The following is a 27,693-nucleotide window of genomic DNA, read 5'->3' as shown; positions in this document are numbered from 1 at the left end:
CTGTGCTGAACAACACAGTAGTCCCTAACTATTAAATATTTGAAATGTGGTTATCCTACTAAGGACATAAATTGCATTTGTAAATGAATTTTTTTTTTTTTGTCTTTTTAGGGCCTCACCCACATCATGTGGATGTTCCCAGGCTAGGGGTCAAATCGGAGCTGTAGCTGCCAGCCTACGCCACAATACCAGATCTGAGCCACATCTGCGACCTACACCACAGCTCAAGGCAATGCCAGATCCTTAACCCACTGAGCGAGGCCAGGGATTGAACCTGCATCCTCACGGATACTAGTCAGATTCATTTCCACTGAGCCATGACAGGAACCCCTCTAAGTGAATTTAAATGTAAATAGCCACATGTGGAAAAGGCCACCATATCAGGCATTCAGTTCAACATGGTTGAAAATGTGAAAGGTGGCATCTCTGGATAGATAAGTGCAGTGTCATAAATGACAGTAAGAACACCGGAGGATGGTCTGTAGGGGTACCTCTCTCTCCACCTACCGAGATTTATTTTCCTCATAGTGAGCGCTCGTCTTGATGTATCTTGCCAGTTCTATTTGCATGTCCCCAAACAGCGGAACCACCTGGAGCTGCTGTACTCGAAGAACAGAAGAAAAAATCCCCATGGTCATTACATATGTTTAGTCACCAAATAAAATCACAAGAAGCATGAGTAAAGCTGATAATGACTGTGGGTTGAGCGCTATCTCTGCAAATCACTGCGAAAGAGTGAAAAACAACTTCTACATTCACTTTAACAAGAACAAAATAGAAGAACCGATGTTCATAAAACCAATTCAAATATTAAAATTAACCTACCTTGTTGCTAGATCCATGGTCATTTAAAAAAAAAAATCAACTGGGGAGTTCCCGTCGTGGCGCAGTGGTTAACGAATCTCACTAGGAACCATGAGGTTGCGGGTTCGGTCCCTGCCCTTGCTCAGTGGGTTAAGGATCCGGCGTTGCCGTGAGCTGTGGTGTAGGTTGCAGACGCGGCTCAGATCCTGCGTTGCTGTGGCTCTGGCGTAGGCCGGTGGCTACAGCTCCGATTCAACCCCTAGCCTGGGAACCTCCATATGCCACGGGAGCGGCCCAAGAAATAGCAACAACAACAACAAAGACAAAAAAAAAGACAAAAAAAAAATCAACTGTATTTCTATATATTAGGAACAAATAGAAAATGAAAATCTAAAGAGAAAAAACTGCAGTAGCATCAAAAAATAAAATGTATGATGAAATCTAATAAAATATGCACAATTCTAATCAAAAATGCTACCAAAAATTTTTTAAATTTTCATGAATGGGGAAATATACCAGGTTCATGTATTGGAAGACATGCTATTTTATTTTATTATTATTATTTTTTAAATGGCTGCACCCACAGCATATGAAAGTTCCCAGGACAGGTATTGAATCCGAGCACAACTGCAACCTAAGCTGCAGTTGCAATAACACTGGATTTTTTAACTCACTATGCCAAGCTGGGGATCAAACACTTACTCCCCAGTGATCTGAGCCACTGCATCTGGGTTCTTAACCCACTGCCCCATAGTAGGAACTCCAAGACATGCTCTTTTAAAATATCCATTCTTGGAGTTCCCGTTGTGGCTCAGTGGTAACGAGCCTGACTAGTACCTATGAGGACACGGGTTCCATCCCTGGCCTCGCTCAGCGGGTTAAGGATCCGGCATTGTTGTGAGCTGTGGTGTTGGTCACAAACGCATCTTGGATCTGGCTTTGCTGTGGATGTGGCACAGGCCAGCAGCTGCAGCTCTGATTCGACCCTCAGCCTGGGAACTTCCATATGCCGTGGGTGTGGCCCTAAAAAGGCAAAAAAATAAAATAAATAAAATATCCATTCTCCCTAAATTGATCTATAGATTCATGGAATCCCAAATAATATCCCAAGAGGAAAAGTGGTTCAGGGTGTGGGTGTATGTCTGGATGTGTGTGTGTGTGTGTAGGTGTGGGAATCAGCAAGCCAACTCTAAAACGTATTTCAAATGGATAGAAAATACTCAAGACAGTCATGAAAAGCATAACTGGAAGGCTTCCTGATAAGGCGATCTACTGGAAAGTTACAGCACCTAAGCTACCAGAGAGATCTGAGAACTTAAAGCAGAATCACAGACATGCAGAAACGTGCTTTATGACTCAGATGACTCCGCAGAGCAATGGGGGGGAGACAATCTTTGTAATAAATGGACAGAGTCAACTGGCTATCCATAATGGGGAAAAAAAATCCAAGAATGTCAACCTCCAATCTCACAGAATACACATGGCCAGTTCCAGGAGGATTACAGACCTAAAGGAAAGGCAACTGTGATGCTTCTAGAAGGTAACATAAAAGAAAATTCTCAAGAGCCTGCTTTATCAAAGATTTCTTAAAGTGGACATTAAAGATTGACATATTAAAATTAAGAACTTCATTCAGTTCACCAAATGACTCTGTAAGAAAGTGTTCAAGAAAGAGCCACACAGAGGAAATGCATGTATTTCAGAGCTCATGTATCCAACAAAGGACACATACCTGGATACACAAAGAGCTACACATCAACAGGGGAGGGAAAAGAAGGAGAGATTTAAAGGGCACTTCACAGAGAGAACACAAAGAAGACTAAAAATACTGTGAAAAGGCATCAGGGGACTTCCTATCACGGCTCAATGGAAACAAATATGGTTAGCATCCATAAGGACGCAGGTTTGATCCCTGTCCTCACTCAGTGGGTTGAGGATCCGGCATTACTGTGAGCTGTGGTGTAGGATGCAGACACAGCTCAGACCCCATGTTGCTGTAGCTGTGACGAAGGCAGGCAGCTACAGCTCCAATTGAACCCTTAGCCTGAGAACCTCCATATGCCGTGGGTGCAGCCCTAAAAAGACAAAAAAAAAAAAAGCCATCAGGAAAAACATTAACTAAACCACAAGGAAACACTAGCCAATAAAATCACAATGACAGTAGTACACACCCTTCAGGATCACCCCACGCAAAAAAAAAGCCAAGCATTGGTGACGATGTGGAGCTCCGAGAATACTCATTCACTGCAGGTAGTGGGTGCAGTTCAGCACAGCCACGTGGGAGAGTTGTGAGCCTGTATCTCCTACCCTGAAAATGTGTATCCCCATGACCCCCAATCCACCACTGGGTATTCATCCAATAGAAGTGTGCACAAGTCAGAACAGCACTGTTGGGACAAGAAACAATCTCACGTTGATCATGACAAAATGGATAAATAAACTGCAGTATAACCGCAAAATACAGTGCTACACCAATAAAAATAAAACGACTATGGCTGCAGGCTCCCACAGGGATGATCTGACAAAGTGAGTGAGGGCATCCAGACACAGAAGAATAAACATAGCAGGATTCCATTAGACAAGGTTCAAACCCAGGCAAAACCGGAGCAAGGTAGGAACCTGTCCACCCCACCCCCACCTGCCACCACTGCATTTCCCAGGAAGGAATGGTCACAGAAGTTGACCTCCCAAAGCTCACACTGCATAGACTTCAATAAAAAGGTGTACCCCCCCCCAAAAAAAGGTGTACCCCAAAACTGTAACCTCACCTTGAAGTACTTGTCGATTTTGGATAAGTTTATTCTTTTCTTGGCATCTAGTTTATAAATGTTGCTGACACTCCCATCCATCAAGTACAGACCAAATCCCATGACCTGAAAACCACAAAATGGCACAGAAAGCTCAGACCTGCAAGTTGAATTACCCATGAACACTTCACTTAACAGTACTACTATGGTTCAGAATTTGGACATGACAATTCGTTCTTCTTTCAAAAATCACCTTTTAAAAAATTTGACCTACAACACTACATTAGTTCCAGATGCACACCATGATGATTTGATATTTCTATATATTAGGAAATGTTCACCACACGAACAATCTAGTTACCACCTGTCACCATGCAAAGATATTACTACATTAATGACTGTATTCCCCACACTATACACTGCATCCCAGTGACTCATTTATTTTGTAACCACAAGTCTGTAACTCTTGATCTCTCTCACCTATTTCATTCAACTCCCTCCCACCCAGAGCCCTTCCAGGGAACCTCTTATTCTCCGTATCTATGAGTATGTTTCTGTTTTATGTTTGTTCATTTGTTTTCTGTTTTTAGATTTCACATATAAGTGAAATCACATGTTATTTTTCTTTCTCTGACTTACCTCACTTAGGATAATACCCTCTAGGGCCATCCATGTTGTCACAGATGGCAAGATTTCATTCTTTTTTATGGCTGAATAACCTTCCATTATTTATATAAAATCTTCTCATGCCTCCATCAATGTACACTTGGGCTGCTTCCATGTCTTGGCTATTGTTAACAATGCTGCCACAATGAACACTGGTATGCACATATCTTTTGGAATTAGTGTTTTGTTTTCTTCACATAAATATCCAGAAGTGGAACTGCTGGATCCTATGGGATTTTGACTTTTCATTTTTTGAAGAACCTACTGTTTTCTGTAGTGACTGTACCTTCACTGTGCAAAAGCTTTTTAGTTTGATGTAGTCCCATTGGTTTATTTTTGCTTTTGTTTCCATTTTTTTGAGGAGGCATATCCAAAAAATATTGCTAAAACTAATCTCAAAGAGTGTTCTGCCTGGAGTTCCCATCGTGGCTCAGTGGTTAACGAATCCGACTAAGAACCATGAGGTTGCGGGTTTGATCCCTGGCCTTGCTCAGTGGGTTAAGGATCCAGCGTTGCCGTGAGCTGTGGTGTAGGTCGCAAATGCGACTTGAATCACGTGTTGCTGTGGCTCTGGCATAGGCCTGCGGCTACAGCTCCGATTTGACACCTAGCCTGGGAACCTCCATATACCACGGGTACGGCCTAGAAAAGGCAAAAAGAGTGTTCTGCCTATGTTTTCTTCCAGGAGTTTTATGACTTCAGGCTAAGTCTTTAATCCATTTTGAGTTTACTTTTATATATGGTGTGATAGCATGGTATTTTCTTCCTTGTGATGCAACTGGATTACTGGGCTACTACTGGACTGCTTGATCCCTTTGCAAATAGCTGTCCAATTTTCCAAGCACCATTTAATGAAGAGGTTTTTTTTCCCCATTTTACATTTTTGCCTTCTTTGTCACACAATAACAGACTATAAAGTGTGGGTTTATTTCTGGGCATCTCTATTCTGTTCCACTAATCTATGTGTCTGTTTTGTTCCCCAGTACCATCCTGTTTTGATTACTGTAGCTTTGTAGTATAGTTTGAAATCACAAAGCATGATACCTCCAGCTTTGTTCTTCTTCCTCAAAATTGTTTTGGCTGTTTGGGGTTGTTTCTGTTTCCATACAAATGTTAGAATTATTTGTTCTAGCTCTGTGAAAAATATCATTGGTATTTTGATAAGGGTAGCCCTGAAACTATGGATTGCCTTGGGTAGTATGGCCATTTTAACAATATTAATTCTTCCAACCCCATAAGCACAACAAGTCTTTCCATTTGTTTGTATTGTCTTCAATTTCTTTCAGTGTCTTATAGGTCTTTTATTTCCTTGGTTAGGTTCATTCCTAGGTATTTTATTCTTGTGATGCAACAATAAATGGGATTTTTTTTTTTTTTCTTTTTACGGCCACACCTGCAGCATATGGAAGTTCCTAGGCTAGGGGTCAAATCAGAGTTGCAGCTGCTGGCCTACGCCACAGCAAAGCTAGATCCGAGCCGCACTTGCAACCTACACTACAGATCACAGCAATGCCAAATAGTAACCCACTGAGTGAGGCCAGGGTTCGAACCTGCATCCCCATGGATACTACGTCACATTCTTAACCCACTGAGCCACAACTGGAACTCCCTAAGTGAGTTTTTAATTTTTTTTCTTCCTGATAGTTTGTTGCTAGTATATAGAACCACAATAGATTTCTGTATATTAACTTTTTATATACTGCAACTTTACTGAGTTCATGTATTAGTTCTAATACCTTTTTGCTGGTGTCTTTAGGACTCGTTATGTATAGTATCATGTCATCTGCAAACAGTGACAGTTTTACCATTTTCCTTTCCTATTTGGATTCCTTTAATTTCTTTTCCTTGTCTGACTGATGTGGCTAGGACCACATCAATACTATTCACAGTATTTTATTCAATACTACATTGAACAAAAGTGGTAAACTGAGAATGGACATCCTTGCCTTGTTCTTAATCTTAGAGGATATGCTTTCATTGTTGAGTATGATGTTAGCTGTGGGCTTGTATATGGCTCTTATCATCTTGAGGTATGTTCCCTCTATATCCACTTTGGGTTTTTTTTATCATAAATAGATGTTGAATTTTGTCAAAAGCTTTTGCTGCATCTATTGAAGTGACTGTGTGATTTTTACTCTTCAACTTGTAAGCACAGTGTATCACATTGATTGATCTGTGGTTACCAAACCATCCTTGCATCCCTGAGATAAATCTTAATCATGTTGTATGATCCTTTTAATGTACTGTTAAATTTGGTTTGCTAATATTTTCCTGAGGGTTTTTGCATCTATGTTCATCAGTGATATTGGCCTATAACTTTTATTATTATTATTATTATTATTGCCTTTCTGCCTTTCCTAGGGCCACTCCCATGGCATATGGAGGTTCCCAGGCTAGGGGTTGAATTGGAGCTGTAGCCACCAGACCTGCACCAGAACCACAGCAACATGGGATCTGAGCCACATCTGCGACCTAAACCTCAGCTCATGGCAATGCCAGATCCTTAACCCACTGAGCAAGGCCAGGGATCCAACCTGCAACCTCATGGTTCCTAGTCAGATTCGTTAACCACTGAGCCACAATGGGAACTCCTGGCCTATAACTTTTGTATGTGCGATATCTTTGTTTTTGATATCAGGGTGATGCTGTCCTTGTAGGAGGAATTTTTGTAACATCTTGAAGACAGGTATTAACTCTTTTTAAGTGTTAGGTAGAATGCGCCTGTGAAGTTGTCTGGCCCTGGACTATTGTTTGTTGGGAGTTTACCGACTACAGATTCAATTTTATTAGTAATAATCAGTCTATTTTCAGAAATACTTTCTCTTTCTTCCTCATTCATCTTGGGAGACTGTACATTTCCAGCAATTTATCTGTTTCTTAAAGGCTGTCCATTGCACTGGCATATAATTATTCATAGTAGTCTCTTATGGTCCTTTGTATTTGTGGTGTTGGTTGTAACTTCTTTTTCATTTCTGATTTTATTGATTTGGATCCTCTATTTTTCTTGATAAACTAAAGGTTTATCAATTCATTTATCTTTTTGAAGAACCAGCTCTTAGTTTTTTTGATCTTTTCCAGTATTTTTTAGTCACTATTTCATTTATTTTCACTCCAATCTTTATTATTTCCTTCTACTAACTTTGGGTTTTTCTAGTTCCTTTAGGTTTAAGTTTAGATTAGTTATTTGAGATTTTTCTTGTTTCCTAAGGTAGGTTTGTATTGCTAGAAAATTCCCTCTTAGAACTGCTTTTGCTGTGTCCAATAGATTTTGGATCATTGTGTTCCCATTTTTCATTTGTCTACAGGTATCTTTTTAATTTCTTCCTTAATTAGTGATTCATTTGTTCTTTAGTAGCGTATTGTTTGGCTTCTACATGGTTGTGGTTTTCTGTAGGTTTTTTTTTTTTCCTTGTACTTGATTTCTAGTCTCAGTGTTGTGGTCTGAAAAGAGGCTTGAAATGACCTCAATCTTCTTAAATTTACTGAGATTTGTTTTGTGGCCTAGCATGTGATACACTGGAGAATATTCCATGCACTTGAAAAGAATGCACATTCTGTTGCTTTTGAATGGAATGTTTGCTCTATATATAGCTATTAAGTCCATCAATCTAATGTATTATTTAAAATCAGTGCTGCCTGATTGATTTTCTGTCTGGATGATCTGATTTTGATGTAAGTTAAAGTCCCCCACTATTACTGTGTTACCATCAATTCCTGCCTTAATGTTTGTTAACATTTTTTACTATTTACATTTGCTTCTGTATTTAGGTGTTCCTATGTTGGGTGCATATATATTTACAACTGGATAGATCTCTTTACTACTGTGTTATGTCCTTCTTTGACTCTTATTACAGTCTTTGTTTGGTCTATTTTGTCTGATATAAGAATTGCCACCTTGGCTTTCTTTCCATTTCCATTTCCATGACATATCATTTGTCATTACCTCCCTGTCAGTCTTTGAGTCTTTAGATCTAAAGTGAGTCTCTTGAAGGCAGCATACACATGGGTCTGGCATTTTTAATCCATTCAGCCACTGTATGTCTTTTGTTTGGAGCATTTAGCCCATTCACATTTAAGTTAATTATTGATAGGTACATATTTACTATCATTCTGTTCATTGTTTTCTGGGATTTTTAATAGTTCCTTTTTGTTCTTTTCTTCTTCTTTTGCTCTCTTCCCTTGTGATTTGATGACTATCTTTAGCGTTATATTTTGATTCCTTTCATTTTTACGTATCTATTACCAAAAAAATTGGGGGTGCACCTGTGGCATGCAGAAATTCTCAGACCAGGGATTGAACCTGAGCCACAGCAGTGAACCTGGACCACTGCAATAACAAGGTCAGATACTTAACCCACTACACCACAAGGGAACTCCCTTTTATAAATTTTTGATTGTGGTTATCATCAGGTTATACAGCAACCTATATAAATACGTTATTATTTTGTTGTGATCTCTTAAGTTCAGATGCATTCTAATAGCCTTGCATTTTTATTCCCCTACCAACACTTAATGTTTTTGACATCATAACTTACATCTTTTTGTTTTGTGTATCCCTCAACTACCTATTGTGAATACAGATGATTTTACTACTTTCATCTTATAACCTTCCTACTAGCTTTGTATGTAGTCAATCTACTACCCTTACCATGCATTTGCCTTTACCAGTGAGATTTTTCTTTTTATAATTTTAATATTTCCAGTTTTGATAAAAAGCACTTTTAAGGGTCCCTCAGAAATGAAGAGATACCCCCCCCTTTTTTTTTTGCTTTATAACAGCCATATGGAAGTTCCCAGGCTAGGGGCTGAATTGGAGCTACAGCTGCCTGCATACATCACAGCCACATCAACACCAGATCCAAGCTGCATCTGCGACCTACACCACAGTTCACGGCAATGCTGGATCCTTTAACCCACTGAGTGAGATCAGGGGTAAAACCCACGTCCTCATGGATACTAGTCAGGTTAGTTACCACTGAGCCACAACAGGAACTCCCAATAGCTATCCCCTTACATAAAGCTATTTTATGTCATTTCTTGTGTCCTCTTCCAGGTACACATACCAGCTCCACCTCCTGTCAAGCACAATGCAATATTAAATGTGGATTCCCATAAACACTCATGGCCAGGGGAGTCTTGCACCAGTAGGTGCAAATAGAATGTTTCCACTGTTACAAAGCACTCCACTAGACAATGCCCTCTTGCTCAGATCCCTCCATCCTGCTCTCCTGCAGGGAAGAAGTCTTAGAGCTAGGCAGCTTGCATGGAAGGCTTTGGGCCAGCAGGACACACAGCATAGGATCCCCCAGGACTGCCTTCCATGAAGGTAGTGAGTGGAATGAAAGGGATGACAGAATTGTCTTTTCATCTTCCCAATGAGAAACATCACTGAAAATCTTCCCAATTTGAAACAGAATTTTAAAAAATGAGGAATATGGTAAATAACATGTTTCTTGACCAACAAAAGTCTACTATAATCATGTTGAGAATCTATCTAGAAATTACATCCTTATCAAGTAGAATGTGATATAACCTCTGTTACAAGAAGCTTAATGCTGAGAGAAGCCCTTGACCAGGACCTCCTCACCCATGAGCACCTTCTCCTAGCACTGGGGTCAAGCTCAGGATATGCTCACAGCAATGCGTCAAGAACTTGTAGTGCAAACTGTGAGTGAGGTGGAGGATGCTATATGTATACACGTATACACACACACACACGCACACACACAAACACATACACAAGCATGAGAATTAGAAAAGACTGGCAAAAGAGTTCTAGACAAAGTGCAACCTATTCATAAAAGCAAGGCTGCCTCTCTCTCATGGTGCTGTGGGCAGCCTACCCTCAACACACTTACTTTGAGAAGCATGTGTTTCTCACTGGGCGTCAAATACATCCTATTTTCATAGTAATCCACACACAAATTCACGATGTCTGCTAAGAGCTCTTCATAGCCAGAAATCACTTCAAGCTGCTGCTGCAGAGACTGAAACACAGAGTAAGACCTGTCATTGACTGTTCTCTGCCCCTCAGCCCCCCAGCAATGTGCCCCATCAGCCAGAGCAGCAAGAATGTGAGTTACTTGTGTGATCTTGTTGTGGTTGGCCAGGAACATGGATAGATTCTGTGATTCCTGGATGGATTGTGGATCTGCCATTTTACGTAAAAACTGAGCAGCCCTACGAAAGAAGAAAAAAGTTAACCAACACACTTGACTTAAAAAAAAACAGCCTAGGGAAACCAAAATTACTTTACTCTTATTACAGTTATCTAGAAATGTGCATCTTAGAACCTGGTTACAATTTTAGCCTCTTCCAGTTTCTCCCCTGGACTCCAGGTGAGTCTCCCTGCAACCTGAACAGCTCGTGACCCCACTGTCCATAGGTGACAGATTTCCTCAGAGTTGTGGCAGCACTGCCCATTGGACCTTCCTGAAGGGCACCTATACCCTGGCCTCTCCTCTGGGCATCTTGAGAAAGGCAGCCATGCCCCCTATGACTCCTACAGGTAAGTGACAAAGATGGCCAGCACTGTTCAGGTTCTTTCCCAGGAAACTTCTGGGCCACCAAACCTCCTGTTAAGTGAGGGAGCACAGTACACAAAGTTCTGGGCCAAAGACCTGAGACGGAATCTTTTTGTTGTTGTTGTTGTTGCTATTTCTTGGGCCGCTCCCGCGGCATATGGAGGTTCCCAGGCTAGGGGTTGAATCAGAGCTGTAGCCACCGGCCTACGCCAGAGCCACAGCAATGTGGGATCCGAGCCGCGTCTGCAACCTACACCACAGCTCACAGCAATGCCAGATCGTTAACCCACTGAGCAAGGGCAGGGACCGAACCCGCAACCTCATGGTTCCTAGTCGGATTCGTTAACCACTGCGCCACGACGGGAACTCTCTGAGACAGAATCTTGATTCCACTATCAATCTGCAGCTCCATCTTGGACAACCCTAAAGATCTGGTACCAATTCTAACATGACAGTGGGTTTTCCCACACCACCAAGCAATTCTCTAACACCTGCTGGATGTCCTATAATCAACTCGATTCTGACATTACCTGAAGATATATCAGATCCCACAGGTTAAAGGCTCCATCCTACAAGACTGCTATGATGTCTCCTGACTTCAGACAACAAATGGAGGTCCGTGTTACTACCTGGGCTTCTGACCAACAAGCTACAGGTTGGCAGTCCCAACAATCCCTTCTCTGAGTTCAATTAATTTGTTAAAAGAGATCAAAGAACTTAAGAGAAACATTTCATGTCCTAGATTAACGATTTATTATGAAAGGACATAACTCAAAATAGCCAGATGGAAGAGATACATAAGGCAAGGTATGGGAAAGGATGGAGGCTTCTACGCCCTCTTCAAGCATTACTCCCTCCAAACTTCCATGTATTTACCAAGTTGGAAGCTCTCTGAACCCTGTTCTTTGGCATTTTTATGGAGAATTCCTTACATTAGCATGTTTGATTCAATCACTGGATATCAGCAATGGATTCTCCCCTCCCTGAGGTTAGGAGGAGAGAACTAAAAGTCTCAACCCTCTAATCACAGGATTGGTTCCACTGGCAACCTGCCTGCATCCTGAGGTTACACAGGGACTATCCAAAACTCATCACATTAACATAACAAAAGACATTTTATTGCTCTCAACTCCCAAGAGTTTTAGGAGTTCTATGCCAGAAATGGGGACAAAGACCAAATATATATTTATTATAAATCATTGCCACACCTCCTGAATGCTCCTCTCACTTATCGTATCTGAAAAAAAAAACAACAGGTGTATGATCTACCCATGGGGCTCACAAGGAAATGGTGGACACAGAAGGACCTGTACACTGAGGTCCTGCAAAGCACTGTGAAAGCATGGATGAGGATTCTGCACACCTAGGGCTTCCCCAAAAGAGTTCAGTGCAAACTGCCTGTGCAACCTAAACCTCAGGGGTTTTACTAAAGAAAAGCTTCCATTGTAAAGACTGATGACCTACCCCAACTGTCATCCCTTCCCTTCTTGCTGTGGAATATACCCTGAGTACCTGTGGTATAGCAATGTGCTTCCTCTCCACGTTGTGACCAACTGCTGAGCCATGAGATTTAATGCAAAACTTTGTAAGGCACTCGAAAGTTTACTTATAAGGGATAGTATGGACCCTTCAATTCTCCTTCCTTTCTTCTGACTGGAATGCAGAAATGACAGCTGGAGCTCAAGCAGTCATTCTGGGCCACAGGTAACACATTACGACAGCAGGAGCCCTGATTCCTAAACTCTACAGAACCCCCTCTCAGCTACAGACCACCTATGTCAGGACTTTTCAGGTGAGGAAAAAAACTGCAATCTTGTTTAAGCCACTGATATTTTTGTAAGTTATAAAAAGTTATATACAGCGAACAATACTGACTGATATGTTTACAATCTTTTTTACTTGTTTCTTTTTTCTTTTATTTCTTTCTTTCTTTCTTTCCTTTTTTTTTTTTTTTTTTTTTTGGCCACCCCCAAGGCATATGGAAGTTCCCAGGGCAGGGATCAAATCTAAGCCAGAATTTCGACCTATGTCCCAGCTGCGGAAGTGTCAAACCTTTAACCCACTTCCTGGGGCCAGGATCTCTACCTCCACAGAGACGAGCCAGATCCATAACCCACTGCACCACAGCAGAAACTCCTACAATTTGTTTTTTTTTTTTTTTGTCTTTTTGCCATTTCTAGGGCCACTCCCACGGCATATGGAGGTTCCCAGGCTAGGGGTTGAATTGGAGCTGTAGCCGCCAGCCTATGCCAGAGCCACAGCAATGCGGGATCCGAGCTACGTCTCTGACCTACACCACAGCTCACAGCAACAGCAGATCCTTAACCCACTGAGCAAGGCCAGGGATCGAACCCGCAACCTCATGGTTCCTAGTCGGATTTTTAACCACTGAGCCACGACGGGAACTCCCCTACAATCATTTTTAAAGTGTTTATTTTTGGAACTAGAGGCTCTCATACTAAGTGAAGTCAGAAAGAGAAAGACAGGAGTTCCCATCATGGCGCAGTGGTTAACGAATCCGACTAGGAACCATGAGGTTGCAGGTTCGGTCCCTGCCCTTGTTCAGTGGGTTAACGATCCAGCATTGCCGTGAGCTGTGGTGTAGGTTGCAGATGCAGCTCGGATCCCCCGTTGCTGTGGCTCTGGCGTAGGCCGGTGGCTGCGGCTCCGATTAGACCCCTAGCCTGGGAACCTCCATATGCCTCGGGAGCGGCCCAAGAAATAGCAACAACAACAAAAAAAAAAAAAAAAGAAAGAAAGAAAGAAAGAGAAAGACAAATACCATATGATATCACTTATATCTGGAATCTAAAATACAGCACAAATGAACCTTTCCACAGAAAAGAAATCATGGACTTGGAGAATAGACTCATGGTTGCCAAGGAGAGGGGGAGGGAGTGGGATGGACTGGGAATTTGGGGTTGATAGATGCAGACTATTGCCTTTGGAATGGATAAGCAATGAGATCCTGCTGTGCAGCACTGGGAACTATATCTAGTCACTTATGATGGAGAAGGATAATGTGAGAAAAAAGAATCTCTACATGTATGTGTAACTGGGTCACCATGCTGTACAGTAGAAAATTGACAGGAAACTGACAGAACCAGCTATAGTTAAAAAAATAAAACTCATTATATTAAAAAAAACTTTTTAATGACAAAACAGTGCTGTGAGAAGTTAAAGAGGACCTAAACAAATGGGAAGATAAATGACATTCATGGATTGAAAGACCCAGTGTAGGAGTTCCCGTCGTGGCGCAGTGGTTAACAAATCCGACTAGGAACCATGAGGTTGCGGGTACGGTCCCTGCCCTTGCTCAGTGGGTTAACGATCCGGCGTTGCCGTGAGCTGTGGTGTAGGTTGCAGATGCAGCTCGGATCCCACGTTGCTGTGGCTCTGGCATAGGCCGGTGGCTACAGCTCCGATTTGACCCCTAGCCTAGGAACCTCCATATGCCACGGGAGCAGCCCAAGAAATAGCTAAAAAGACAAAAAATAAATAAATAAAATAAAATGCAAATCTGAGTTGTCAAATTTATTAAAAAAAAGAAAGAAAGAAAGACCCAGTGTAGTCAGTGCTCCCCAAGTTGATTTATAGATTTAAAGCAATCCCAATTAAAACCCCAAGAGGCTTTCCTTGGAGTAGAAATTGACAAGCTGAGTCTAACATTTATATGGAAACATAAAGGACCTTGAATATCCAAAGCAATCTTGAAAAAGAAGAATAAGGCTGGAGGATTCACAGTACCTCACTTGCTATAAAACTATAGGATGTCAACAACAAAAAATAAAAATACCTGATTTTAAAATGGGCAAAAGGACTTGAGTAGACATTTCTTCAAAGATGATATACAAATGGCCAACAGCATAAGAACATATGCTCAACATCACTAATCTTTACGGAATTGCAAATCAAAACCAGTGAGAAACCACTTCATACCCATTAGATGGCTACTATTGGAGTGGGATTAGACTGGGAGTCCGGGGTTAACAGATGCAAACTATTGCATGTGGAGTGGATAGGCAATGAGATCCTGCTGTATAGCACAGGCAGCTCTATCTAGTCACTTGTGATGGACCATGATGGAGGATAATGTGAGAAAAAGAATGTATATGTGTGTCTGTGTCAGTTTGCTGGACAGTAGAAATTGACAGAACACTGTAAACCAACTACAATGAAAAAAATAAAAATCATTAAAGCAAAACAAAACAAAAAAATAAAGTGTTCACTTTATTGATCTGTTTGGCTGTTGAAGCTGCAGAGGTAGAAACTAAGGAAGGGACCAAGAATACCTGTTTTTATTTTCCTCAAGCCTCACCATGACCATACGGATTATCTGGCATTTACACACACACACACACACACACACACACACACACACACACACAGATGAAGCTGTAACTACAAGCTGAGGCAAATAAAAAGTGTATGCCAGTGCTGGATTTCCCTAGTGGCTCAGTGGGTTATTGCCACTGCATTGGTATGGGTTCAAGCATTGTCACTGCTGTGGTGTGGGTTCAAGCCCTGGCCCAGAACTTCCAGATGCCACGGCTGCGGCCAAAAAAAAACTGTGTGTGAGGGCTGGGGAGAAGTGGGGGTTACTGCTGGGAAGGTGACCCAATAGGTGAGAGGCCAGGGGACAAGCCCGCTGGAAGGGTGAGGGGTGCTAGGGCCCTCTTCTAATGCTCAGGGGAACCTGGGGGGTGGCAAAGATGCTGGGCAACTCCTGAATGGGATGCCTGAGGGCCCCCCCATGGCCTTCCACAGAGCAGCCCATCTTAAAACTATTTTCCAGGCTGGGCTTTGAAATAATGTGCTACTGCTAAGAGAGAAAAGAAACCTTTTAGAAATTAAAGACCACTGGTGCTGCCACTCCTTACTTCCCGGACAGAGTCAGAAAGGTTCACAAAGCTGCTCAAAATCTCAAGTGATTTGGGCTATCAGGAGCAGAAGCTGTTCTCCTGGCTGGGCTGGTTCCACCCCTCAGAAGTCCCTATGCTCTACCCTATGCTCCACCCAAAGTCACATGCACCTGAAATCCCAAAAGCACTGGCATTAAATGGAGACAACTCCAGACTTTACTACTGGAGAGTAAATAATAGAGCAATTCAAAAGATTTAGTAGTTCTGGGGCGTTCCCATCATGGCTCAGCAGGAACGACCCTGACTAGTATCCATGAGGACACAGGTTCAATCCCTGACTTCGCTCAGTGGGTTGGGGAATCTGGCGTTGTCATGAGCTGTGGTGTAGGTGGCAGACGCGGCTAGGATCCCAAGTTGCTATGGTTGTGGCATAGGCTGGAAGCTTTAGCTCCGATTCAACCCCTAGCCTGGGAACTTCCATATGCCACAGGTGCGGCCCTAAAAAAAAAGAAAAAAGAAAAACGATTTTGTAGTTTTGAAGATCTAGTGGACTCTAGGTGCTGAATGGAAGGCCTCGATTTATTTTACATGACATCGAACTCAACTCACACTGCTGCCCAATCCTCAAATCTGTTTCATGTCACATCCCAAGTTGATTTCATCGTAAAGACACAGCAAAAGTTGCACGGTTTTAGAGGCATGTGTTAGAATTCGGTCCACCCCCAAATACAACACTGTGGCATACTGAATTCTGAATTAAAGTTGCATAAGAAACAGCCAGTGCAAGGACCTTCTGATCTCTTCTGTGCCCCCTGAAAGCAGAAAACAACCTCCCACATGAAAGGTACCCTCCCTACACCAGGAGGGAGGGAAGCATCTTCATCCCCAGAGACGGGGGCGTTTGAGGCTGAGTGACTTCACTCACTGACCACCCCAACTCAAGCCTCTTGTCAACTCTTCACAGATTTATTTTTCTTTATATAAAAAGTATATACATTTTTGGGGGTGGGAGAGGGGTCTTCTTAGGGCCATGCCCACGGCATATGGACTTCCCAGGCTAAAGGTCGAATCGGAGCTGCAGTTGCCAGCCTACACCACAGCCACAGCAATGCCAGCTGAGTCTGCGACCTACACCACAGCTCACGGCAACCAGATCTTAACCCACTGAGTGATGCCAGGGATCGAATCCACATCCTCATGGATACTAGTCGGGTTTGTCATTGTTGAGCCACAATGGGAATCCCAGTATAAAAAGTACAAATGCTGACTGCTCTGGTCAGTTCTTTGGGTCTCGTATCTTGAGATCCCTGTATGTACAAAATTAATTAGTTTTTCTCCTATTAAGCTTTCTTTTCTATTTAAAAAAAATTTTTTTTTGGCCATGCCTATGGCATGTGGAAATTCTAGGGCCAAGGATCGATCTTGACCACAGCAGTGACAATGCCAGATCCTTAACCCGCTGAGCCACTAGGGAATTCCTAAGCTCTTTTCTTGAAGGCGATACTCAGCCAAGAACCTAGAAGGGCAGAGGAGAAATTATTTTTCTTCCCTTACAAATGAAACCACAGCCTATTCAGATACAAAGTCAAGTCTCTTCTAATTTAATTTTATAGCAAAGACTCTTTGCCTAGCAGAGGAAACCAAAGTCAGCATCTAATTCCAGCCAACATGTTTTCAAGAGTCCCAGGCACAGACTTTCTAAGGAGAGTCAGTCAGAAGACAGCAGCTCTGCTCTACCTGCCATCAGCACACTTGGTCTTGCACACACACAGTGCCCTCCTTACCAACCTTTTCCAATTCTCTTCTCCAGAAACTGTCTGCATTTGGAAAAAAACGACCCTAGAGGAGAGCTGGTCTGGGAAGTGCTGTGGGTCCAGGGGCCAGCTGTACTCACTGCAGGGATGGTGCAGTGCCTGCGGGCAATGCCCACCAACCAGCCAGCGAGGAGCAGAGGCGGCCCCACCAGGCTAGGGCCTCTGGCACCCTCACCCAGACACTCACAGAGCCAGTGCCCACACACACCCCAAGGCTCAGAACAGGACTGCTCTCATGATCAGCTATCCTCCCAGGGTGCTGAGCATCCAAAGCCCACAACACAGACACACACACACACCCAGGATGCTGAGAGCCCACAGCCCACTACACAGACACAGACACAGACACACACACACACACACACACACACACACAGAGGAATGCATCGCAGCACTCACCATCTGCCGCCCCACTAGAACATCTCCACCCAGTCCTGAGAGGGGCCTGCGTGGGATGCGCACCCACCATGAGGGCGCTCAGGCGCCCGAGGCCAAGGCACGCTCACCTCTTGTAGGCAGAGTGGTCATTCTTCACGCTGCACTTCATGTTCTTCAGCTCATCCAACACAGCAAACATGTTGATGAACTTGCCCAGGGTGATCAGGTAGGCCTCAGAAACGAAGTCCTTCCTTCTCTCCGCGTGGCACAGGCGCCTCACCTCCCCACAGAAACGCTCGATGGCATTTCTCTGTGCAGAGGAAGTGGGGACAGCAAGGCCGCTTTCAGGGATGAGCCAGCCCAAGGCCCAACATCCACATTCATGCTACTCACTGATGAAACACCCGCCAAACATTTACAGTTCATGCACAGGGATGTGTTTTGAGAACGTGATATCCACGTGCCTTTACTCTGTAACAATCATTGATTTTGCACTTGACCAACTGTGTCTCCAAGTAAAAGAATTTTGTTGGGAGTTCCCGTCGTGGCGCAGTGGTTAACGAATCTGACTGGGAACCATGAGGTTGCAGGTTCGGTCCCTGCCCTTGCTCAGTGGGTTAACGATCCGGCGTTGCCATGAGCTGTGGTGTAGGTTGCAGACACGGCTCGGATCCTGCGTTGCTGTGGCTCTGGCGTAGGCCGGCGGCTACAGCTCCGATTCGACCCCTAGCCTGGGAACCTCCATATGCCACGGGAGCGGCCCAAGAAATAGCAAAAAGACAAAAAAAAAAAGAATTTTGTTGATTATTCCAGCAAAGTTACAGAGCAAAATGCTCTAATAAACATCTGAAAAGCAGATAACTTTTAAGATAAAACAAAGATTCATCATCTAAGAAGTTCGGTCTTCTTCCTTTGCTAAAGAAATTTATGATAAAAAAAAAACTTCCACATATTTCTGAAGTATGTATTTAAAAAGTCAGCAAGTCCAGGAGTTCCCGTTGTGGCGCAGTGTTTAACAAATCCAACTAGGAACCATGAGATTGCAGGTTTGATCCCTGACCTCGCTCAGTGGGTTAAGGATCCAGGGCTGCCGTGAGTATGATGCAGGTTGGAGACATGGCTCAGATACCACGTTGCTGTGGCTGTGGCGCAGGCCAGCGGCTACAGCTCTGATTAGACCCCTAGCCTGGGAACCTCCATATACTGCAGTTGTGGCCCTAGAAAAGGCAAAAAAAAGTCAGCAAGTCCCGTCCCTGTAACCACTCTGCCTAACCCAAGGGCTAGGAGGAGCCAAGGCCAGGGAGAAGCCCACCAGAGTGGACAGTGGGACGAAAACACCTGAAAACCAGATGAACCGAAAGTGCTGAGCATACTGATAGAAAGCAATGTTCTTGCAGGAAATATATAAGTCACTCTCAATGGGAGAAGAGAAGTGAAACACAGAAGCAGCATTTATTCTGAAAAGGCCAGTAAGGGCTTTAGATCATCGAAGGTTAGTTCCCTTTGGTCTCAGACCAGCTGTGGTTGGTTACTTGAATTCACAAGCACTTTGTTTCCTGAGTAGGTGGCGCTAGTATCTCACACCTCTGCAGTAAACCCCTAGGATTATTTGGCTGTTTTACCTGGAAGTACATAAAATTCATCAGTTTTGTGACTTCAGGCTCAAGAACCTCCACAGTTTTCTCATAAATTTCCACTCTATTGGGCTGTTCGTTACACTTCACCTGGGAGTAAACAAGCACGACATAGAGAGGCTTCAACCCAGAGAGAATGCGGGGAGGGCGCCAGGGCAGAGGGGCCAGGAGGTGGGATGTGGCCTGGAAGGGCGGGGCAGGGCGGGCTGGAAGGGATGGGGCGTGGTGGGTGGGGACAGGGCAGGGTCTGGCCGGGGTGAGCACCTGTGGGATAGCCCGAGAGCAGCTCCTCCAGGTGTACAGCATGACAGCATACTCTTGACCTTCCTCCAGCATCTCATTCTGCAAGGATACCCAGGGCAAATCAAAGGCAAGTAGAAGAACAATCATAAAACAGGAGGGTCAAATTCCTAATATCTAGAGCCATAAACCATGATAGAGAGGCCATGAGGACCCTCCCTTTGAGGGTCAAGTAAGCACCCAGGACCTGTGTGCCAAGATGCTGGTGACACTGCAGTCCTGTATCTAGGCCACATGACCACCCTCAACATCCCCCTCTTTTGCTGGCTGAAGAGGGGTGTCAGTGACATGCATACACCTCTGCATGGGCCAGCAAAGCCCATGGCACCTGCCACAGCCGCCACAACCCAGCTCCACTCAGTCCAAACCACCTGCTGGCAGTGCAGTCAAATGCACATGGGCCCTCATGGCCTCTTCGCCAGGCCTTACTGAGCCTTGTGGCTCAGAAGGAAGACTGACACTCTCTGCTATCCCCAGTGCGGGGAGGAAAAACACTGGGAAGCACTTAAAATCCAGGAGGGAGAGTATCCACAGGAAGAGGACTGCAAGCATTTCAAAACTGCTTCAGTGTCTATTCCTCCTTTCATGTTGATCCTTCGGTAAAAAAAAAAAAAAAAAAACCTCAAGATGTTCTTGCAAATGTTAACTACAATTTGGGAATGTTTTTAAGATGCTTTAAAATGTTCACAACCTTATGGGAGTTCCCTGGTGGTCTAGTGGTTAGGACTCAGCACTTTCACTGCCATGACCCAGGTTCGATCCCTGGTCTGGGAACTAAGATCCCACATCAAGCTGCTGCACGCCACGGCCAAAAAAATCTTCACAACTGTTGACTTAGTAACTTCACTTCTACAAATCTAGCCAGTGAAAATAAGGATGTATTTATCAGGAAGATGTCCATCCCAGCATTTTTTTATTATAAAGAAACGAAGGAAATGAGCAAAAATTGTTAAATTTTGAACATTTAAAAATTGGACTAGACAGCCATTAAAAATTACTTCATCTAGTGCATTTGAATGAAATATTAAAATGTTCACAGAATCATTAAAATACATAGTTATAATAATAAGGCAATTCACTTATGCAACCTAAAACCCACATGGGTGTGTACCTGGTGTGCTTGAGTACAAGAGTTTAAGAGGGAAAATGGGCTCCCTCAAAATGCTGCAATGGTTTTCTCTGGACCACAGCAGCTGTTCTCAGAAAGAGCATGTACCGTTCTTATAATAAGAAAAAAACAGGAGTTCCCGTCGTGGCGCAGTGGTTAACGAATCCGACTAGGAACCATGAGGCTGCGGGTTCGGTCCCTGCCCTTGCTCAGTGGGTTAATGATCCGGCGTTGCCGTGAGCTGTGGTGTAGGTTGCAGACACGGCTCGGATCCTGTGTTGCTGTGGCTCTGGCGTAGGCCGGCGGCTACAGCTCCAATTTGACCCCTAGCCTGGGAACCTCCATATGCCACGGGAGCGGCCCAAAGAAATAGCAAAAAGACAAAAAAAAAAAAGAAAGAAAAAAAACAAAGGTTTTAAAAAAAAACATAAGCCCTTCATTCACTTTCTTCTCTTCTTCCTCCCTAAGTATCCTATGAGGATAATACAAAAAAAAGTGGCATCTGCCAACTCCCACCCCCCCACAAAGAAACCCCACAGAGAGAGTTACCATGCTAGAATGGACAGTCGCTTGTTCAATGTATCTTGCGATGCCGGTGACAAATGCATTTCTGTCTTCAAAGTTAGTGTTGAAATTTGGCTGAAAGAAAGAAGAAAACCATCACACAGAGGTCAGCATCGCAAGCCGTGAACCCCATGGCCACCCAGCACCTACCTGGTAGAGCAGTGAGGACGGTGGGGGCTCGATGCAGGGCTGCTGGTCTGGCAGAGGCAGCTCTTCCAGCAGGTCCACATTGGACAGAGCATCCTCCAGGGTCACCTGGGCCGCCATCCTGGCCTAGGACAAAACACAGAGCCTGCGAGTTCCTATTGTGGCTCAGCAGTAACAAACCTGACTAGTAGCCATGAGGACATGGGTTCAATCCTTGGCCTTGCTCAGTGGATTAAAGGATCCATTGCTGCCATGAGCTGTGGTGTGGGTCACAGACTCGGCTCCAATCTGGTATTGCTGTGGCTGTGGCATAGGACGGCAGTGACAGCTTAGATTCCACCCCTAGCCTGGGAACTTCCATATGCTGCAGGTACAGCCCTAAAAAGACAAAAAAAAAAAAAAAAAGGCAAAGCCCCCGTGCCATGAGGAAGGGCAGGGGCACCCTGACAATCCTTCCACGGTGAGGCACTCGGGGCCCTGGGACCATATGCCCTCTCCTTGGGGCCCAGGAGATGGTGTAGGAGTCACAGTGGTCCCTGGAGTCTGGCATCTCTCTCTGGGCTCAACACAGCCTCTCCTGGTTGTGGAGCAGGGTACAGGGTCCAACAAACCTACCATGGCTTCCAGCCACCTTCCCACCTCAGGGCTGCAGTTCCGGAAGGCTCTCTGTGAGGGTCTGACAACCCCTTCACTGAGCTAAAAGGGGAAACAGCTCCTCCAATACTGTGTCTGCCCCCAGGAGGCCAGCAGAGGCACAGAGGGGCAACAGCACTTCCCTGCCACTGATGCTTCCCAGGTGGGTCCTCCAAGCAGGGCCACACGCTAGGGACAGAGATGGAAAAGGCCAGACCCCTGCCACCAGGCGCACAAGTCAGGCAGCAGGGCCCACAAAAGTGAGGGCCAGGGGCCAAGGGAAGGAAATGGGGGGGGGGGGGGTTGTTGGAAAAGGATGAGAGCACGAACTCTGTGGCTATCATCCAGAAGCCCAGTAATGGTGCTTCATTTGATACCTCTGTGCCAGCTCCAAGAAGAGAGATGAGTCTGCACACTCCAGCCTGCCCCCCACTGAACACTGCTCTGATCTGGGACAGGCCTCAGGGAAGAGCTCTAAGCCCAGAAGGCTTTGCTAAGCAGCTCTGACCCCAGGGCAGCTACATGGGCAGCTACGTTCATTCTGAGAAGCAAAAAGCAAAAGGCAGCTGGACAACAGTACTGAAAGCAAGAAGCACCCAGATACTCCTCCTAGCACTGGGCCACAGACAAGGCCTTGGTGTGGAAGTGTGTGGTGGGGCAGGTTTCCAAAGCCCAAGCATGCTGGTTAGAGAAACAGAAAGGGAACCCCAGGGCACTGGAAAGCCCCAGGGGCAATGTGGAGAGGAAGCAGCTCAGAAGAGCAAGACTACGAAGCTGCTCACCAATGCCAGGGCCATGCATGAGTCTGATCCTCACATCCCAAGCCCTGAAACCTCAGTCGGGTCCCAGATAGCCACAGAAGGCACACACAGGACAGATACGAATGGCACTGCTGAGGCTCCGAAGACAGAATGACACCAAACCACAATGCACAGGGGGCACATCAGAACTGCAGTCTAAATTGAACCAGATTTTTTGCCCCCTAAAATAAACCATCAACATATATCCTAGGATTTAAATAAGACCCAGAGTCTCATACCATAATATCCAAAATGTCCAGCCACAGTCCAAACTACTCAGCAAAGAACCAGTAATGCCTTAACCCCTATGGGGAAAGATGAACAACAGATACCAACGCCAAAATAAGAGATGCTACAATTATCTCCCAGACTTAAAGCACCTACCATAAAAATGTGCTACACAAACAGAGCACTCCTGAACTGGAAAAAAACAAACAAACAAACCTGAAAATCAGCAAATAGATGGATAAATAGATACTGATACAAAGAACCAAATGGAAATTTAGAACTAAAAAATACTGAAATTTTTAAAACTCCCCACATGAGCTTAAGAACTTATTCAGTGACCATGAAGACAGAGAAATAGAAATGATCTAATCTGAATGACAGAGGAAAAAAGATTGAAGAAAATGAAGAGCCTTGAAGACCTTTGGGACAAGAGAAAGTATCTAACACTGGGTCATCAGAGTGAGAAACAGGGAGAAGAAAATGGGCAGTGCCAGAAAAACAGCTGAAAAGCATGACTGAAAATTTCACAAGCGTGGCAGAACTTTGGTCTACAGATTCAAGAAGCCCAACAGATCCCAAAGAGGATAAACCTAAAGAAATCCATCCCCAGACACATCACAGTCACACTGCTGTCACTGCACACATAAAGACCATGAGAAACTATCTTGAAAACAGCCCAAGAAAAGTGGCTCATGACCTAGAAAACACCAGTTTGAATGTGGACCTCTCCCAGGAAACCAGGGGGAACCTACAGAAGTGGGAAGAAAAGAAGAATCATGAAGGAGTTCCTGTCATGGCGCAGCAGAAACGAATCCAACTAGGAACCATGAGGTGGCAGGTTCAATCCCTGGCCTCGCTCAGTGGGTTAAGGATCCAGCATTGCCATAAGCTGTGGTGTAGGCCGGCAGCTGCAGCTCCAATTAGACTCCTAGCCTGGGAACCTCCATATGCTGCAGGTGCAGCCCTAAAAAGCAAAGTAAAGAAAGAAAGAAAAAGAAAAAGAAGGATCATGAAAATGAAACAAGGACATTCTCAGATGAAGAAAAATTAAGAGGATTCATGGACAGCAGACTAACGAGTTCTTCAAAGAGAAGGGAAATGATACCAGAAGGAAACTTGGGACTTAAAGAACAAAAGCAAAAGCAAGATAAAGGGTAAATAGCAAGTAAACGGAATAGACGACTACTATTGTCTGATGGATTTTTCAGTGTATATAAATGTCATACATACGAGAACCATAACAAAAAGGGAAAAGGCAAAAGGACCTACATGGTGTAAGATTTTTGCATTCCACTTGAAGTGTTGCAATACTGATTCAAAGTAGACTGAAAAGTTAGCATGTATTTGTGATCCCTAAAACAACCACTTAAATAACTCCAAAAAGCAATATAGGTAAATCATAGAAAGACTGTTTAAAATAAGTTTAAGGAGTTCCCGTCATGGCACAGTGGTTAACGAATCCGACTAGGAACAATGAGGTTGTGGGTTCGACCCCTGCCCTTGCTCAGTGGGTTAAGGATCCGGCGTTGCCATGAGCTGTGTTGTAGGTCGAAGACGTGGCTCGGATCCTTCGTTGCTGTGGCTCTGGCATAGGCTGGCAGCTACAGCTTGGATTAGACCCCTAGCCTGGGAACCTCCATATGCCGTGAGAGTGGCCCAAGAAATGGCAAAAAGACAAAAAAATAAATAAATAAAATAAAATAAAATCAGTTTAAATGGAATACTAAAAACTAATCAGTGGTATTTAAGTAAATAGTACTTAAGAGTTCCCATCGTGGTTCAGCGGTTAACAAATTTGACTAGCATCCATGAGGAAGCAGGTTCGATCCCTGGCCTCGTTCAGTGGGTTAAGGATCCAGCATTGCTGTGAGCTGTGGTGCTAGTCACAGACACGGCTCAGATCCTGTGTTGCTGTGGCTGTGGTGTAGGCCGGCAGTTACAGTTCCAATTTGACCCCTAGCCTGGAAACCTCCATGTACCACAGGTGCAGTTGAAGATGATAATAATAATAATAATAATACTTTAAAATAAGGGGGGTAGGAAAAGGAAACTGCAAAGAAACTACAGTAATCTTCTTTCTGCCATGTAAGGACACAATGAGCAGTTGGTGTCTGCCCCCCAATTCTGTCACCCTCTGATCCTGTCACCAATGCCAAGGTGTGGGTTTCCCGACACCACCAAGCACCAGCTGGGTGTCTCAAACTCGATTCAAGTCTGACACTATCTACCCACAAGACAGCCACTCCCCACAACGCCAATCACAAGACCAGGTTGTCACCTGTACTTCTGACTGAGCAGCTGTCCCAATGACTCTCTCCTTGAGTTCCATTAACTTGCTAGAGCAGCTCACAGAACTGAAAGATTTTACTTACTAGATGACTGATTTATTATAAAGGACATAACTCAGGAACAGTCAGAAGGAAGAGATGCACAAGACACATGAGGGAAGGGGCACGAGCTTCCACACCCTCTCCAGGCATGTCACTCTTCCCACATTTCCACGTGTTCACCATCGGGGAGGCTCTCTGAACCCCAGTCCTTTTGTTTTACAGAGGATTCATCGCACAGGCATGGTTGATTTATCAACGGCCACTGATGACTGAACTTCATCTCCAGCCCCTCCTCCTCTCCCCAGAGCTCAGGGGATGGAACTGAAAGTTCCAGTCCACTATTCCTAGTTGGTTATAGTGGCAGTCAGCCCTCATCCTTAGGGGCTTTCCAAAAGCCACTGCCTTAGCACACACAGACCAAATATATGTATCATTATAAATCACAAAATCACATGACCTTATCAAAACCTCACCATGCTGGTTGGCTTCAGGTCAGACTTCTAGCCTCCAGAACTGTAAGAAATAAACTTCTACTCTTTATAAGTCAAAGAAAGGAGGGAGGGGAGTTCCCTTGTGGCTCAGTGGGTTAAGGATCTACACTGTAAATGTTGTGGCTCAGATTCCTGCTGTGGCATGGGTTCAATCCTTGGCCCAGGAACTTCTGCACGCCATGGTGCAGCCAAAAAAAACAAAAAAAACAAAAACAAAAACAAAAAAAAAAAGGAAGAAGGATCTAACAGGAATCAAATAATAAAATGGTAGACCTAAACTCAAACACATCATTACTTTGATTTATCACAAATAAGTTGAAACACACCAATTAAAAGATACAGATGGTCAGAATGGATTTAAAGACCCCTGACCCAACCACATGCCAGCTACACGACACTCACTTCAAACAAAATGACAGAGGTAGACGGACAATAAAAGGGGAAAAAACAAGCCACGTAAGACTGGTCAAAAGGAAGCTGGACTACGTACCAGATGAGGCTGATTCAGAGCAGGAAAGTACCAGGGATAAAAAGGGGCACTGAATAACCATGAAGGTCATTCACCAAGGACACAACCATGCTCAGCGTGGATGCATCCAACCAGGCTGACAGCACTGAAAAGAGAAGTAATTCTACCCGAGCAGCGGGAGACAGCAATAGCCCAAGATCTATCCTGCGTGGTCCTAACTACAGATTTTAATGTAGCAGACATTTTTCAAAACCATGAAGTATTTTTCCTTCCATTACCAACTTCCTTCTATCATCATAACTTCCTATCCTACGCACCCAAGAAAGGACACACCCAGGACGGGGATGCACAGTCATATCCTCATCCTGGTCACCGCCATGCAGAGCCAGTGCAGAGACCCCAGTGGTGTTCACATAGAGCATCTCAAAGCTGATGGCCTCCAAGGATGCCTGACACCATTTTTGCAGCCCCACAGGACCCCTTCCTCTCCCGCCTCTGCCCAGGACAGGCCAGGATCACCCAGTTAGAGAAGAGGCCGTGCATGAGGGTTGTAGAAAGCCCCCGTGACACACTGAGGTCACGTCCTAGGAAAAGTATCAAATGTTCAACTCACTTCAAGTCAGTGTTCAAGGACATTTTTCTTTGTTGTGGTTTGTACATATAATGGAATATTATTTGGCCTTAATGAGGAAGGAAATCCTGACACATGTCAACCTGGATGACCCTGAAGACATGCTAAGGGAAATAAGCCAGTCACAGAAAGACGAATACTGAGCAATTCCAGGTCTTTGAGAGGAGTCAAGGGAGATCCCTGGTGGTCTAGTGGTTACGACTTGGTGTTTTCGCTGCTGCCAACCTGGGTTCAATCCCTGGTCTGGGAATTAAGATCCCACATCAAGCTACTGCACGCCGCAGCCCCCCCTCCCCAGCAAAAAAGGAGGAATCAGAGTCATGAAGAGAAAACAGAATGATAGAAGGGTGGTTACCAAGGGGTAGAGGGGGCGGTGTGCTGGGACATTACCGTCTAATGGGCACAGAGTTCCAGTCTGGGAAGATGAGAAAAGGGCTAGAGGTGGATGGTGGTGATGGTTGCACAGCAATGCGCATGCACTCAACAGTACACCTAAAAATGGTTAAAATGGTAAATTTTATGTTATGCGTGTTTTACCACAGTTTTAAAAAAGCAGCAAAAAA

The 27,693-nt window shown here is 44.3% G+C and overlaps 1 protein-coding gene and 1 non-coding gene across 2 annotated transcripts in view; one reads left to right on the top strand and one right to left on the bottom strand.

Annotated features, from left to right (window-relative positions):
* CYFIP1 (cytoplasmic FMR1 interacting protein 1) overlaps positions 1–27,693 on the bottom strand; it is a 110,547-nt gene that overhangs the window by 52,950 nt on the left and 29,904 nt on the right. Inside the window, exons 2-10 of the mRNA XM_047772202.1 lie at positions 21,552–21,674; positions 21,387–21,476; positions 19,694–19,771; positions 19,418–19,519; positions 17,924–18,105; positions 10,301–10,397; positions 10,076–10,204; positions 3,573–3,677; positions 508–599 (exon numbers count right to left, since the gene is read on the bottom strand). Of these exons, the coding sequence (XP_047628158.1) occupies positions 508–599; positions 3,573–3,677; positions 10,076–10,204; positions 10,301–10,397; positions 17,924–18,105; positions 19,418–19,519; positions 19,694–19,771; positions 21,387–21,476; positions 21,552–21,668 (992 nt within the window). The 5' untranslated portion in view covers positions 21,669–21,674. The remainder of the gene's footprint in view (positions 1–507; positions 600–3,572; positions 3,678–10,075; positions 10,205–10,300; positions 10,398–17,923; positions 18,106–19,417; positions 19,520–19,693; positions 19,772–21,386; positions 21,477–21,551; positions 21,675–27,693) is intronic.
* TRNAE-UUC (transfer RNA glutamic acid (anticodon UUC)) lies at positions 20,432–20,503 on the top strand. Its single transcript has one exon. It is a non-coding gene; the product is annotated as a tRNA-Glu (tRNA).

This window comes from Phacochoerus africanus, chromosome 3, assembly GCF_016906955.1.
Source record: "Phacochoerus africanus isolate WHEZ1 chromosome 3, ROS_Pafr_v1, whole genome shotgun sequence".
Classification (NCBI taxonomy): domain Eukaryota; kingdom Metazoa; phylum Chordata; class Mammalia; order Artiodactyla; family Suidae; genus Phacochoerus; species Phacochoerus africanus.
This window is presented reverse-complemented; position numbering and strand designations above follow the sequence as displayed.